This window comes from Haematobia irritans, chromosome 1 (assembly GCF_050003625.1).
Source record: "Haematobia irritans isolate KBUSLIRL chromosome 1, ASM5000362v1, whole genome shotgun sequence".
Classification (NCBI taxonomy): Eukaryota; Metazoa; Arthropoda; class Insecta; order Diptera; family Muscidae; genus Haematobia; species Haematobia irritans.
This window is the reverse complement of record NC_134397.1, coordinates 244,214,663-244,232,107: the sequence shown is the minus strand read 5'-3', so window position 1 is coordinate 244,232,107 and position 17,445 is coordinate 244,214,663. Positions and strand designations below refer to the sequence as shown.

At 36.4% G+C, this 17,445-nt stretch overlaps 1 protein-coding gene across 1 annotated transcript in view; it reads right to left on the bottom strand.

The window, feature by feature from the left end:
- Nucleotides 1-17,445, bottom strand: part of LOC142238925 (dynein beta chain, ciliary) — a 243,383-nt gene that overhangs the window by 167,005 nt on the left and 58,933 nt on the right. The window contains exon 8 of the mRNA XM_075310695.1: nt 3,243-4,213. Within this exon, the coding sequence (XP_075166810.1) occupies nt 3,243-4,213 (971 nt within the window). The remainder of the gene's footprint in view (nt 1-3,242; nt 4,214-17,445) is intronic.

Here is a 17,445-nt window from a genome sequence, read left to right as displayed (position 1 = left end):
GCCCGATTTACACTCATATGACCACAGAGGCCAATTTTTTGCTCCGATTTAGTTGAAGTTTTGCTCAATGAGTAGAATTAGCATTGTAGCTATGCGTGCCAAATTTGGTTGAAATCGGTTCAGATTTAGATATAGCTCCCATATGTAGCTTTCGCCCGATTTACAGTGATATGACCACAGTGGCCAATCTTTTACTCCGATTTAATTTTGCACAGGGAGTGGAATTAGCATTGTATCTATGCGTGCCAAATTTGGTTGAAATCGGTTCAGATTTAGATATAGCTCCCATATATAGCTTTCGCCCGATTTACACTCATATGACCACAGATGCCAATTTTTAACTCCGATTTAGTTGAAATTTTGCACATAGTTTTTAAAACATTGTGTTCCACCCTAGTGCATTAGCCGACTTAAATTTTGAGTCTATAGATTTTGTAGAAGACTATCAAATTATTTCCAGATCAAGTGATATTTAAATGTATGTATTTGGGACAAACCTTTATATATAGCACCCAACACATTTGACGGATGTGATATGGTATTGAAAATGTCTACAAGGTGGTGCAGGGTATAATATAGTCGGCCCCGCCCGACTTTAGACTTTCCTTACTTGTTATACCCACCACCATAGAATGGTGACGGGGGTATAATAAGTTTGTCATTCCGTGTGTAACACATCGAAGTATCGATCTCCGAATATATGAAGTATATATATTCTTGATCAAGGAGAAATTCTAAGACGATATAACGATGTCCGTCTGTCTGTCTGTCTGTTGTAATCACGCTGCAGTCTTCAATAATGAAGCAATCGTGCTGAAATTTTGCACAAACTCGTATTTTATCTGCAGACAGGTCAAGTTCGAAGATGGGCTATATCGGTCCAGGTTTTGATATAGTCCCCATATAAAGCGACCTCCCGATTTGGTGTCTTGGGCTTATGGAAATGGTAGTTTTTATCCAATTTGCCTGAAATTTGAAATCTAGAGGTATTTTATGAGCATAAAGAGGTGTGCTAAAAATGGTGAGTATCGGTCTATGTTTTGGTATAGCCCCCATATAGACCGATCTCCCGATTTTACTTCTTGGGCTTATAGAAACCGCAGTTTTTATTCAATTTACCTGAAATTGGAAATCTAGAGGTATTGTAGGACCGCAAATATGTGTGCCAAAAATTGTGAGTATCGGTGCATGTTTTTGTATGGTCCCCATATAAAACGAACTCCCGATTTGGGGTCTTGGGCTTATAGAAACCGCAGTTTTTATCCAATTAGTCTGAAATTGGAAATGGTGAGTATCGGTCCATATTTTAGAATAGCCCCCATAAGAACGATCTCCCGATTTAACTCCTTGGGTTTCTAGAAACCGTAGTTTTTATCTGATTTGCCTGAAATTGTAAATATTCTGGTGTTTTAGGCTCACAAAACGTGTACCGGATTAAGTTTTTATCGGTCCATTTGGTAATGCCTCCATATACAGACCGACTTCCATATTTTGGTGTAGCCCCCATATAGACCGATTTCCCGATTTTACTTCTTGGGCTTCTAGAATCCGAAGTTTTTATCCTATTTGCCTGAAATTGGAAATCTAGAGGTATTTTATGACCATAAAGAGGTGTGCCAAAAATGGTGAGTATCGGTCCATGTTTTGGTATAGCCCCATATAGACCGATCTCCCGATTTTACTTCTTGGGCTTATAGAAACCGCAGTTTTTATTCAATTTACCTGAAATTGGAAATATTAAGGTATTGTAGGACCACAAACACGTGTGCCAAAAATTGTGAGTATCGGTCCATATTTTGGTATAGCCCCCATATAGACCGATCTCCCGATTTTATTTCTTGGGCTTATAGAAACCGTAGTTTTTATTCAATTTACCTAAAATTGGAAATCTAGGGGTATTGTAGGACCACAAATACGTGTGCCAAAAATTGTGAGTATCGGTCCATGTTATGGTATGGTCCCCATATAAAACGACATCCCGATTTGGGGTCTTGGGCTTATAGAATTCGTAGTTTTTATCCAATTTGTCTGAAATTGGAAATCTAGAGGTATTTTCGGGTCATAAAGAGGTGTGCCGCAAACGGTGAGTATCGGTCCATATTTTAGAATAGCCCCCATAAGAACGATCTCCCGATTTAACTCCTTGGGTTTCTAGAAACCATAGTTTTTATCTGATTTGCCTGAAATTGTAAATTTTCTGATATTTTAGGCTCACAAAAACGTGTATCGGATTAAGTTTTTATCGGTCCATTTGGCAATGCCTCCATATATAGACCGACTTCACTTCTTGAGTGTGTAGAAGGCGCACTGATCATGAAAATTGCTTGAAACTCAATGTAAAATTTCCAGATTTTACTTCTACAGATTTAAGATTTCAAATCAAGACGTTGTTTTATAATTTTCTTGCACACTTACAAGAGATGTTAATGATTCCTCTAAAACTCAAACAAAAATGGTTCTTTTAAATCCAGAATCTGATATAGTCCTCATAGGTGAAATCTTTAAATTTATCTTTGGGAAGTGTCCTCAAGTCCTCAAGCCTTCCTGAAATTTCAAAGGAAATCCTAATATTTGGTTCATGGTGGTGGGTATTTAAGATTCGGCCCGGCCGAACTTAGTGCTGTATATAGTTGTTTTTAAATAAATTTGTATGGTGACCATAATTAAAATGGATCGATTCAGCTCATCTCTCAGTCTAACCTTTGGATGTTGCCAATTCAATAAAAAGTGAATATTTTTCGACACCTGAGGAAGCAGTTGATGCATTCAGAGTGCAGGTTTTTGGAGATACCTTAATCAGAAAGGCAAAAGTGATTTGTCAATTATTTCAAACGTATGCAAAAGTCTGTAGATCTTAATGGGTAATATTGTGAAAAATAGTAAAGCGATTTTTGATAATTTTTATTTGTTTTCGTTCTCTAATCTCTCATCATCATCTTTCTCTCATCATCTGCCGACCATCTGTACACCAACTAACACCCGTTCATCCTGACTTGAACCCAGCAACCATTGGATAATCCTTTAACTAGGGTGTCCCATAATTACGTCTTCCAATTAATTGAGATATTCACCTATCTATCTATCATCTAAATATTCCCAAAAGCCCAAAAAAATACCCAATTTTTCTTCCCCCACGCTATATTCAATCAAACGGATAGAAACAATGACGGTCTGAGATTTCTGATATTGATTTTAGCTTAGACTTGTATGCCTTTTATCCTAGACATCCTCGTGGTACTTACCATAGTTTCTCCATGTTAAGGTGTTGGCAGCCAATGCCAAATGTTCATCGATAATGCTGACAGATGGTTGAATTAATTGCATTTCTGTGGAGGCTGTCATCATATCACCCTGCTCTCGGATGTTGTTGTAGTATTCGGCGATTTGCATTAGCCGAATCTTGCGTTGCCAAAAAATGTCGCGTTGTACGTATAAATCGAGAAGTGTTTGTGGCAAAAGAGGTTGTTGTGGCTCCTGCTGCTGTATTTCCTGTCGTTGTGTAACCGTTGAATAGGAAAGATTTGGAATTGAACCTGGTTGGGTATTGGTTGGTGGTGATACAGTCATTAACACAATTTTACGTTTGTTAGAAAGCTCTTGCAGGGCCAGCAAATATTTGGTTTCCCTTAGCAGTGTGAATAGTTCAGGTGAGAAATGCATTTCAAGGATTTTGCAAGTAGATGTTGTTGTGGTCGTTGCCTTGGTAGTGACATTACCAGATGCTCCAACTCCTACTACTTTTGTCACTGTATTGCTGACATTTTGACAATAAGGTGTATAATTGCACAAGCTGATGTTCGGGTTCAAAGGACAGGAGATATTCAGTTGTTCACTATCAACCTTGTAGCTATGACACCCATTGCCAATGTGGTGACCATCCTCATTATTGGCAATAACTACATCAGCTGCATCATCATCATCATCATCATCATCATCAGCATCATCATCATCAGCAGCAGCCTCAGCATTCTGATTACCACCTTTACCACTACTACTATTGCTGTGGCATTGATGGCCAATGCGTTTGTCAAAGCCAGAATTGGTATGGTGTAGTGTCATCAATTTGCTATCAAGTCCTTGTGCAATGCATTTCTCGATTGTCTGCAGCCAATTGTGCCAAACTTTCAATTGCAAATTGCTAAGCTTTGTTGTCAAAATATTGCGTCGTGCAGTCAATTTTTCATATTGAAGACTTAAAGGATTTCCTTCAACACTGTGTTTGTGGTTGTGATGTTGGTGGCATCGGTTTTGAGTACGATTTTGTTTTTTTTTGTGGGGGGAGGGAGGAGGAAGTGGATAAATTGAGAAAGACATTCAGCAAGTAGAGGAAAAGAGAGTTAGTTATGCTTCAATAAATATACACGTCTACAAATGCTTACGCAGCCATACATTGGACCTTATCGATTATTAAGATTTTTAAGACAAAATGCATTCATTCAAATCTGAACCAGTATTTACGGATTTAAGTTCGGCCGGGCCAAATATTAAATAGTGGTGGGTATTTAAGATCCAAAAATTTAATTACTTCCTTAGATAACTCTTCGTCAGGGTATTTTAAAATATATACTCGTACATATCTATAGAATTTGATGACATATACTCTGCCAAGCAAACATATCCCAGCGGCGTAGTTCATGTGGTTGGAAGGCCTCCTTCCAGGCCTGTCTAGGCATTACAGAGGCCTGCTTAGGACATTACACCTTCCTTTCCATTTAACATAGGGTGAGAGGCCTTATTTGTAGCTTCCATAAAAGACCCTTCACCAGCCCTCCAAAAAGAAGGAGGCTTACAGGAGTGTATATAAAACACCTACATAATTACTGATAATATAACTACTTCTCACGTCCTTCCTATTGTAGGCATGTTGTAGCGCTAAACGGGTTCTCGTTTAGGAAGGCCTTCCATACACATTCCCAAAATAATAAAGGCATCCGGTAAATAATCCGGTATTACATTTGTATGCTTTTGTTTCAAATTTATTTATTTTTAACATTAAAAATGATTAGCGTTCTGAGATATATAAAAACATAAAGAAAATGTCAAGTCACTCCCCAAGATATCACTATATTTGATTCGTCTGGGCTCTATATTCTTTCTGCGTTTCGGTAAATTTATTGTCAAGATCTGAAAGAACTAAAAAAATTAAAAAATGAAAATAATAAAATAAAATTAAAGACTTACCGTTTGAGTTTTATACTTATGGTTACTATCGCAAATGCGAAACACTTTATAATTTGGAAGACGTACACGCAGAGAAGAAACATGATTGTCACAATCATATTCGAAGAGCAAAATAATATGATAGGAGCTATTTTTGCGGCGACCATGTAACATTTTAACCTGCAACCATGTTGGCTCAGTGAACGTGGTTCTAAGAAAAATATAATTGTCCTCATCTAAAATGTTATTATATTGATAAAAAGAAATTTGTTTTAATGAAAAGACAATGGTCACGATTTAAAATGTTATGGTATTCATTAAAAATGCTTTTCTCCTAGTTAAAAGAACATGGTCACAACCTAAAATGTTCTGATCTTTTTTCATCGTCGAAAAAAGGACGCCACTTGAGAAAAGAAAACACAAAATTAACTTTATTTGTTTGTTTTTGTTTATTTATAAACTAATTCATTGTTTATTTGTATTTATAATGCCGTTCAAGCAGACTTCATATATTTTTACACACTCTATTTTATTTCAATTTCAACAATAAGTAATTATTCCATATTTACATCGTGCTCATCAAATGTACAAACGCAGACATCATGTAACTGCAAATAAAAACAAGTATATACGGCCGTAAGTTCGGCCAGGCCGAATCTTATGTACCCTCCACCATGGATTGCGTAGGAACTTCTACTAAAGGCTGTCATCCACAATCGAATTACTTGGGTTGCGATAACACTTGCCGATGGCAAGGTATCGTAAAACTTTTTAACACTGTCTTCTAAATTGTAAGTTAGCCCATACGGGGTATATATTAAACAAAAAAAGGCCGATTAAATACGTATATAATCTAGTTTGACAAAATTTTCTATAGAAATAAAATTTTGACAAAATTTTCTATAGAAATGAAACCTTTGACAAAATTTTCTATAGAAATAAAATTTTGACAAAATTTTCTATAGAAATAAAAATTTGACAAAATTTTCTATAGAAATAAAAACTTGACAAAATTTTCTATAGAAATAAAATGTTGACAAAATTTTCTATGGAAGTAAAATGTTGACAAAATTTTCTATAGCAATACAATTTTGACAAAAATTTCTATAGAAATAAAATGTTGACAAAATTTTGTATAGAAATAAAATTTTGACAAAATTTTGTATAGAAATAAAATGTTGACAAAATTTTCTACAGAAATAAATTTTTTACAAAATTTTCTATAGAAATAAAATTTTGACAAACATTTCTATAGAAATAAACTTTTGACAAAACTTTCTATAGAAATGAAATTTTAACAAAACTTTCTATAGTAATAAAATTTGACAAAATTTTCTATGGAAATAAAGTTTTGGTAGATTACAAAATTTTCTATAGAAGTAAAATTTTGACAAAATTTTCTATGGAAATAAAATTTTGACAAACATTTGTATAGAAATAAACTTTTGACAAAACTTTCTATAGAAATGAAATTTTGACAAAACTTTCTATAGTAATAAAATTTGACAAAATTTTCTATGGAAATAAAGTTTTGGTAGATTATTTTTGGCGATATGGACCAATTTTTGTGTAATAAGTCATCGGCTATATATAACTAAAGACCGATATGGACCAATTTTTACATGGCTGTTAGAGGCCATATATTGACAAAATGTACCAAATTTCAACCGTATCGGATGACTTTTGCTCCTCCAAGAGGTTCCGGACGTCAAATCTGGGGACGGTTTATATGGGAACTATATATAATTATGGACCGATATGGACCAATTTTTGCATGGTTTTTAGAGACCATATACTAACACCATGTACCAAATTTCAACTGGATCGGATGAATTTTGCTCTTCCAAGAGGCTCCGGAGGTCAAATCTGGGGATCGGTTTATATGGGGGCTATATATAATTATGGACCGATATGGACCAATTTTTGCATGGTTATTACAGGCCGTAAACCAACATCAGGTACCAAATTTCAACCGGATCGGATGAATTTTGCCCCTCCAAGAGGCTCCGGAGGACAAATCTGGGGATCGGTTTATATGGGGGCTATATTGAATTATGGACCGATATGGACCAATTTTTGCATGGTTGTTAAAAACCGTATACTAAGACCACGTACTAAATTTCAACCGGATCGGATGAATTTTGCTCCTCCAAGAGGCTCCGGTGGTCAAATCTGGGGATCGGTTTATATGGGAGCTATATATAATTATGGACCGATATGGACCAATTTTTGCATGGTTGTTAGAGGCCATATACTAACATCAGGTACCAAATTTCAACCGGATCGGATGAATTTTGCCCCTCCAAAAGTCTCCGGAGGTCAAATCTGGGGATCGGTTTATATGGGGGCTATATATAATTATGGACCGATATGGACCAATTTTTGCATGGTTGTTAGAGACCATATACTAACATCAGGTACCAAATTTCAATCGGATCGGATGAATTTTGCCCCTCCAAGAGGCTCCGGAGGTCAAATCTGGGGATCGGTTTATATGGGGGCTATATATAATTATGGACCGATATGGACCAATTTTTGCATGGTTGTTAGAGACTGTATACTAAGACCACGTACCAAATTTCAACCGGATCGGATGAATTTTGCTGCTCCGGGAGGCTCCCCAAGCCAAATTTGGGGATCGGTTTATATGGGGGCTATACGTAAACGTGGTCCGATATGGCCCATTTTCAATACCATCCGACCTACATCAATAACAACTACTTGTGCCAAGTTTCAAGTCGATAGCTTGTTTCGTTCGGAAGTTAGCGTGATTTCCACAGACGGACGGACAGCCGGACAGACGGACGGACGGACAGACGGACGGACGGACATGCTTAGATCGACTCAGAATTTCACCACGACCCAGAATATATATACTTTATGGGGTCTTAGAGCAATATTTCGATGTGTTACAAACGGAATGACAAAGTTAATATACCCCCATCCTATGGTGGAGGGTATAATAAATGATACCATATAGCAAAATACAGAACAAAAAAAAGGTAAATTTTTTCAATTACACTTTCCTTTTTTTGTGGTCACATAAAACCACGTTCCACTTCTGAATAAATAAATTAACACAAAACACAAAAAATCCGTATTCTCCGTCCATTCCAAGAAACAATCAACACACGACTGACGCGCAAAATGAAAATCGTGTGTACCTGGTCAATGTTTTTTATAAAATTCTTTTCGCTGCAAAAATGTTAAAAAAATGTAAGTGGTCTTTATGGCCATGTAATGGTTCTCGACATGTCTATACTCAACCTATAAAAATACTTTTTTCCCTGTAAAAAAGTAAAAAAATGGAATGATCAGGAACATGATTTTCCCGACCATTTAATGGTTTCAAATTCTATCATTTAAATGATAAAACATGTTTGCGGTATTTGAGAACCATTTAAATGCTTATTGCCAACATATATTTTTCTCCGCTCGAAAACTATTTTTACAAAGACAAAATACATGGTTTTCGCGGCAATTACATGCTCTAGATAAGCATTAAATGGATGCGGCAACCATGTCCAAACATGGTTTTTCTGTGCGTGTACGTACTTTACCAGATCAATAATTCAACTAACGAATAGCATGTACTGGCGTACGCTAAATTATTATCCACATGGCATTAATGAAAATATTTTCTGACATAAATAGTTATAAATTTCAAATGTTGCTATGTTTCATTTTTGTTTTTGTTGGGGGGTAGAAAATGTTAAAATACAATTCCTTTAACATACACGAAATCCTAAGCATTCCTAATAGCTTATTTTTGGAAGTGGAAAGCAATGTAATTACATGCCTATTCATTTCTATTTGTAAGTCGGGGATTGTCATAATATGAAATAACCGTTTGACTTCCAAAGGCATTACAAATGCATTCTAATTATAAATTAATAGGAATGTAAACAATTTTAAAGCTCTCTTTTAAACGAGAGCACAAGACATCTCTCTTGCTACATAATTTTAACACCCATGTTATACAACTTGCTATAAAGAAGGCAGAGAGAATGTCCGTGTGCATAAAGTGAAAAAAGTAAATGAAACGCAATGCTTAAATACAGGTCTGATTTTAGAAGGCTTCCGATGAATGTAAAATCAGTACACATGCATGCCTTATAAACACAACTCCTTCCAATTTAAGGCATTTAACATGCCTGAATTTGCAAGGTCCTTCTCGATTTCGCCGCTGGGATATGAAAATCGGATACATTTTTAATTTCCGGAGGCCATACCATATGGTCCGTTAAGAACTAAATCCCATACTCGTTGTTGGGAGTCTAGAATACAATTTCAGGCAAATCTGCTAAAAAACTACGGTGTCTAGAAATCCAAGGAGTTAAATCGGGAGATCGGTCTAAAGGCTGATACGGTCAAAATTTAGTCAAGGGAAAACGCGTGTAAATCGGTGAAATCGTTTATTTAAAAAATCAAATTAAATTTCTTTTTCAAGTTCAATTAGTATAAAATTCAGGAAAAATATTCAGTTAGGCTATCGCTTTTCCAAATCCGAATTGCCGGACCTCACGCTTGACACCTGCCATCAGATTTTGTACAGCCACCTTGTCCACCTTCTTCGCCGCAGAAAGCCAGTTTGCCTTGAACTGCTGCTCGTCCTTAGCAGTTTTTGTGGTCTTCTTTAGGTTCCGCTTGACAATAGCCCAGTATTTCTCAATTGGGCGGAGCTCTGGCGTGTTGGGAGGGTTCTTGTCGTTGGGAACCACCTGCACGTTGTTGGCGGCCAAATCCAGCCAAAACAGTACGGAACAACCGTGTTTCTTCAGGAAAGGCAGCAGACGTTTATTCAAACACTCTTTCACGTAAATTTCTTGGTTGACAGTCCCGGAAGCTATGAAAATGCTGCTTTTCAAGCCACAGGTACAGATGGCTTGCCAAACCAGATATTTCTTTGCGAACTTTGACAGTTTTATGTGCTTGAAAATATCTGCTACCTTTCCCCTTCCTTTTGCCGTATAAAACTCCTGTCCCGGAAGCTGCTTGTAGTCGGTTTTGACGTAGGTTTCGTCGTCCATTACCACGTAGTCAAACTTCGTCAGCATCGTCGTGTACAGCCTCCGGGATCGCGTTTTGGCCGTCGTATTTTGTTTATCATCGCGATTTGGAGTCACTACCTTCTTGTAAGTCGATAGTCCGGCTCGGTTTTTGGCTCGAGGCACGGTTGTAGACGATACACCCAGCTTATTTGCGGCATCTCGGAGAGAGAGGTTAGGGTTTCGCTTGAAACTACCGGCAACTCCCTTTGTCGTCTCCGCGGCTTCCGGTTTTCGATTTCCCCCCGATCCAGACTTCCTGGCTGTCGACAAACGTTCCCCAAACACTTTAATTTCATTTGTAACGGTTGATTTGGCAACTTTTAGCGATTTTGCCAATTTTGCGAGCGAGTAGCTCGGATTTTCGCGATGCGCGAGCAAAATTTTGATACGCTGCTCTTCTTGCTTGAACGGCATTTTGACAACTGAAGAGTGAATTCCAAAATCAAAATAGGAGCAACATTCTACACACACACCTTTAAAATGAGGGGTGTTCAGGTTTTTTAAATGCAAAATTGAAAGAAATACGTCAAGTTTATATTGACCAAATTTTGACCGTATCAGCCTTTATATAGGGGCTATACTAAACCATTGACCGATACTCACCATTTTCGGGGAACCTCTTTATGGTCGTAAAATAATTCTAGATTTTAAATTTCGTGCAAATTGGATCAAAACTACGACGTCTACAAACCCAAGAAATAAAATCTGGAGATCGGTCTATATGGAGGATATACCAAAACACGGACCGATACTCACCATTTTTGGCACACCTCTTTATGGTCAAATTTCAGGCAAATTGGATAAAAACTACGGATTCTAGAAGCCCAAGAAATAAATTCGGGAGATCGGTCTATATGGGGGCTATATCAAAACATGGACCGATACTCATCATTTTTCGCATACCTCTTTATGGTCCAAAAATTCCTCTCTGTGACGTGATTACAACAGTAAAATCGGGACCTATATTCACAATTTTCGGCACACCTTTTTATGGTCCTAAAATACCTCTAGATTTTCAATTTGAGGCAAATTGGAAAAAATACTACGATTTTTATAAGCACAAGAAGTAAAATCGGGAGATCCGCCTATATGGGGGCTATACCAAAACATGGACCGATCCAGCAAAAACTCTCATTACCCGGTAATCTTGTAGGTAAGCCTATTTAAAAATGAATAACCACTTATTAATTGGCATCACTTCGTATTACATTTACATACACATGTCCTAGAAGGAAAGTACTTCTCCCCAGGTATACTTTCGGCCATAAAATAAGTAGTGCATTTAAAGCATATAATCACCTAATATGTAATGACTTATTCGTAGATACACCAAAGCTTGCAAAATAGTCACTTATTGTCTCAGGCAACCAAATCTCGAAAATATTGATTTCTATCGCCGATTACATTGGATCAAAATATGGCGAGTGATGCTGTAATAGAAGAACTACTTGAATAGAAACGAATATTGTATAAACAAAAAATCTTATAAATAATCTAAATAAGAAGCAAATTAATTTCACACTTAAAATAGAAATAAATGTGGGTTGTTTAAGGGAGTTGGATTCGTGAATTACGTTATAATATATCCAATAGCCAATTCACATAAGGTTCAAAATCTACTAAAAGTGGATTTTAAGTCTCTTTTTTATAAGGCAAATGGTATTTGAAATTTAGTATAAGCGCATTTAGGAAGTGTAATGTGAATGAGGTATAAGAAAGCATTTATTTAAAACGTAATATGACAATGTCATTAAACACAATTATTATAAAATATTTGTGATAAAAATTTCTTAACGGAACAATTTTCAGAATTACCGTTACATTACATATTCTTTTTGATTTTTTATGTAAGTGCTCGATTATGTGAATAATTATACCTAATGGTACCATCATTTATTCTATTTTATTAATTCGTTAACTACAACTGCATAAAATTTGAGAATAACAATTCGAAAATTACCGAGAAGTATTTATTTTTGTCATTACAAGTTAGTCATTATAACTCGCGTCAATGTAATGCAACGTGTAATGACAGCTTTACTCCTGGTAATGTCAATTGTAATGAGATGTGGTTACCTAGTTTTTGCTGGGGATACTCACCAATTTTGGCACACCTCTTCATGGTCCTAAAATACCTGTAGATTTCCAATATCAGCCAAATCGGATAGTAAATAGAGTTTCTAGAAGCCCAAGAAGTAAAATCGGGAGATCGGTCTTTATGGGGGCTATACCAAAACATGGACCGATGCTTACCATTTTTTGCACAGCTCTTTGTGGTCCTAAAATACCTCAAGATTTCCAATTCCAGACGAATTGGATAAAAATAAGCCCAAGACCCCAAATCGGGAGGTCGGTTTATATGGGGACTATATCAAAACCTGGACCGATATAGATCATCTTCGAACTTGACCAGCCTGCAGACAAAAGACGAGCTTGTGCAAAATTTCAGCACGATTGCTTCATTATTGAAGAATGTAGCGTGATTACAACAGACAGACGGACAGACGGACATGATTATACCGTCTTTGAATTTCTCCCTGATCAAGAATGTATATACTTTATATAGTCGGAAATCGATATTTAGATGTGTTACAAACGGAATGACAAACTTATTATACCCCCGTCACCATTCTATGATGGTGGGTATAAAAATAAAGCGCTTTACAGTGTTGCATTACCATAGGTGGTGAAATTCTGTCTTATCAATGAGTGGTGCCCGATCCTATATTTAGCATAATGAATCTCCTTTTCATCGGAGTCCGATTGGCATTTCACATTACGATTAAACCACATACAGAAGCTTTGAAGCGCTCAAAAATTTAATCAGAATTGCTGAGAGGGAATAATCAAACACTTTAGAGTTTGGTAAAAACTGGTTTGGAATCCATGAACTTGTTTCTAAACCAGAAAGTGACGAGGGTGATTAGTATACCCCAGCAAACAAAAATTGGAAGTTGTCCTTTTGGCCAAGTCTTAAAAGTAAGTAAAAATTTACGTTTTGGACTAGAATAGAAAATCAATAAAAAAGTAAAATAATAATAAAAAAAAAATAAAGAAATTCATCCCCGTTGGGATTTGAACTTGTGCCGTTTGACTTTTTCACTTCTATGGAAGTTCTTTTGAGAAGGTTTTGCAAATTACGATAATTATTCCTACCACCATAGAATGGTGACGGGGGAACAATAAGTTTGTCATTCCGTTTGTAACACATCGAAATATCGATTTCCGACTATATAAAGTACTAGCGTAACCCGGCCCGCTTTGCTGCGCCTTCCGAAGCGTATTTGGAGGAACATTTTGCATTAACTTAGTCAACTATATCCTTCGTGCTGAAAACAAATTCGAAAAGATTTCAATTCTTTTAAACAAATCGGACTACTTGATTTTTCGTTTATAGGTACAAATACGGCGGGAGAGGGTGTACCCTTTCCTCCAAATTTTTTTAATAATGTTCTGTATTCAAGTAGTTGGACAATCTTCTATATTTCTTGTGAATTTTAAGTGGGGTTTGTCAAGGAAAAGTATCCTTCTCCTCAACATATCTGAAAACTAAGCACTATATTATAATAACATACAAAGAATTACTGTTTCCCATCCAATAAATCGGAAAAAGCAAAAGTAGTAAAAAAATTTACCACATTAACATTTGCTAAAATGTGGGAAAATGATGCACCCTCTACGTTGGCTGCCAATTTCATGTAAATTTAAGTTCTTTACTAAAAAGAAGTCTGGCAGAAGCCTGTACAAAAATCATAAAATTATGTACCGAGTTCCCATTTACGGACAACCCTCTACTTTCAACTTAAGAAAAACAAGTATATACGGCCGTAAGTTCGGCCAGGCCGAATCTTATGTACCCTCCACCATGGATTGCGTAGGAACTTCTACTAAAGGCTGTCATCCACAATCGAATTACTTGGGTTGCGATAACACTTGCCGATGGCAAGGTATCGTAAAACTTTTTAACACTGTCTAAATTGTAAGTTAGCCCATACGGGGTATATATTAAACAAAAAAAGTCCGATTAAATACGTATATAATCTAGTTTGACAAAATTTTCTATAGAAATAAAATTTTGACAAAATTTTCTATAGAAATGAAACCTTGACAAAATTTTCTATAGAAATAAAATTTTGACAAAATTTTCTATAGAAATAAAAATTTGACAAAATTTTCTATAGAAATAAAAACTTGACAAAATTTTCTATAGAAATAAAATGTTGACAAAATTTTCTATAGCAATACAATTTTGACAAAAATTTCTATAGAAATAAAATGTTGACAAAATTTTGTATAGAAATGAAATTTTGACAAAACTTAGTATAGAAATAAAATGTTGACAAAATTTTCTACAGAAATAAATTTTTTACAAAATTTTCTATAGAAATAAAATTTTGACAAACATTTCTATAGAATAAACTTTTGACAAAACTTTCAATAGAAATGAAATTTTAACAAAACTTTCTATAGTAATAAAATTTGACAAAATTTTCTATGGAAATAAAGTTTTGGTAGATTACAAAATTTTCTATAGAAATAAAATTTTGACAAAATTTTCTATGGAAATAAAATTTTGACAAACATTTGTATAGAAATAAACTTTTGACAAAACTTTCTATAGAAATGAAATTTTGACAAAACTTTCTACAGTAATAAAATTTGACAAAATTTTCTATGGAAATAAAGTTTTGGTAGATTATTTTTGGCGATATGGACCAATTTTTGTGTAATAAGTCATCGGATATATATAACTAAAGACCGATATGGACCAATTTTTACATGGCTGTTAGAGGCTATATATTGACAAAATGTACCAAATTTCAACCGTATCGGATGACTTTTGCTCCTCCAAGAGGTTCCGGACGTCAAATCTGGGGACGGTTTATATGGGAACTATATATAATTATGGACCGATATGGACCAATTTTTGCATGGTTGTTAGAGACCATATACTAACACCATGTACCAAATTTCAACTGGATCGGATGAATTTTGCTCTTCCAAGAGGCTCCGGAGGTCAAATCTGGGGATCGGTTTATATGGGGGCTATATATAATTATGGACCGATATGGACCAATTTTTGCATGGTTATTTGAGGCCGTAAACTAACATCAGGTACCAAATTTCAACCGGATCGGATGAATTTTGCCCCTCCAAGAGGCTCCGGAGTTCAAATCTGGGGATCGGTTTATATGGGGGCTATATATAATTATGGACCGATATGGACCAATTTTTGCATGGCTGTTAAAAACCGTATACTAAGACCACGTACTAAATTTCAACCGGATCGGATGAATTTTGCTCCTCCAAGAGGCTCCGGTGGTCAAATCTGGGGATCGGTTTATATGGGAGCTACATATAATTATGGACTGATATGGACCAATTTTTGCATGGTTGTTAGAGGCCGTATACTAACATCAGGTACCAAATTTCAACCGGATTGGATGAATTTTGCCCCTCCAAAAGTCTCCGGAGGTCAAATCTGGGGATCGGTTTATATGGGGGCTATATATAATTATGGACCGATATGGACCAATTTTTGCATGGTTGTTAGAGACCATATACTAACATCAGGTACCAAATTTCAATCGGATCGGATGAATTTTGCCCCCCAAGAGGCTCCGGAGGTCAAATCTGGGGATCGGTTTATATGGGGGCTATATATAATTATGGACCGACATGGACCAATTTTTGCATGGTTGTTAGAGACCGTATACTTAGACCACGTACCAAATTTCAACCGGATCGGATTAATTTTGCTGCTTCGGGAGGCTCCCTAAGCCAAATTTGGGGATCGGTTTATATGGGGGCTATACGTAAACGTGGTCCGATATGGCCCATTTTCAATACCATCCGACCTACATCAATAACAACTACTTGTGCCAAGTTTCAAGTCGATAGCTTGTTTCGTTCGGAAGTTAGCGTGATTTCCACAGACGGACGGACAGCCGGACAGACGGACAGACGGACGGACGGACGGACATGCTTAGATCGACTCAGAATTTCACCACGACCCAGAATATATATACTTTATGGGGTCTTAGAGCAATATTTCGATGTGTTACAAACGGAATGACAAAGTTAATATACCCCCATCCTATGGTGGAGGGTATAAAAACGGACAAAAGGGAACCCTCTCTTTACTAAAATGAAGACTAAAAAGAAGTCTGACAGAAGCCTGTACAAAAATCATAAAATTATGTACCGAGTTCCCATTTACGGACAACCCTCTACTTTCAATTTAAGAAAAAAAAAAAACGGACAAAAGGGAACCCTCTCCCCACCTTCGCTCCACTCCGACCTGATATCGGACTATCACGTACCCTATATTAATTTCGCAACTACTCAATGGTCCCTATAAATTCTATCGAAGTAAATCGATAAAGTTTATTTCAATTTTCCCCTTCCCCAACCAGATATCGAAAAATCATATACTAATTTAAAAATTATGTATAAATTTAATCACCTCCTGCCACGTCCCTGTAAATTTCCCTGTAATTGCTCTATTGTTTTAAAGGGACGTCACTTTCCCCGATACAATATCGACACCCCTAACCTTCCCTGAAAATTCTTGAAACTTTCCTTCAAGTGTGGGGCAAGGAAGGTTGCCTCGTCGTTCATAACCTTCCCCAACTGCTTTTGTAAATTTCAAGAAAACTTAAATTTTTTTTGTAGTTTTAGAGGAGGACCTCCTCCCCGACCAAATGTCGAAAAGCGCATCTTTTGTAAACGTCCCAGAAAATGTCAAGCAAATTATAAGCCTAAAGGGGCGGCCTCTCTTCCGTCCAAATATCACAAAATCAGGTATCAACTATTACGGTTGACGAAGGTTACGATCTCTCCCCAGTCCTCTGTAAATTTCAAGTAACTCGGTAAAGTTTAATTGTTTCTCTGTATGTAGTTACTTAAGAGAAGCGGATGTCTCCCTATGCCCTTTTATTTTTATTAAAAAATCAGGAACCTGATATAAATTTCGAAACCCATTTTTTCTGTAAAATTTCAGTCGGGGGAGTTTTGTTTGAACTTAAAAAAAAAAAACAAAATTTGGGCAAAGGGATGGTCCCCCTCCCCGACCAAATATCGGAAAATAATGTAGCGGATTTTTGTCTTCATGCCAACCCCAACATTCAATGAAAATTTCAAGCAAATCGCATAATTTTGTTCCAAGTTTCAAAAAGTAGGGCAAGGGGGAGGTCCTCCTCCCCATCCACATATGAAATTATCGGGTACCCCA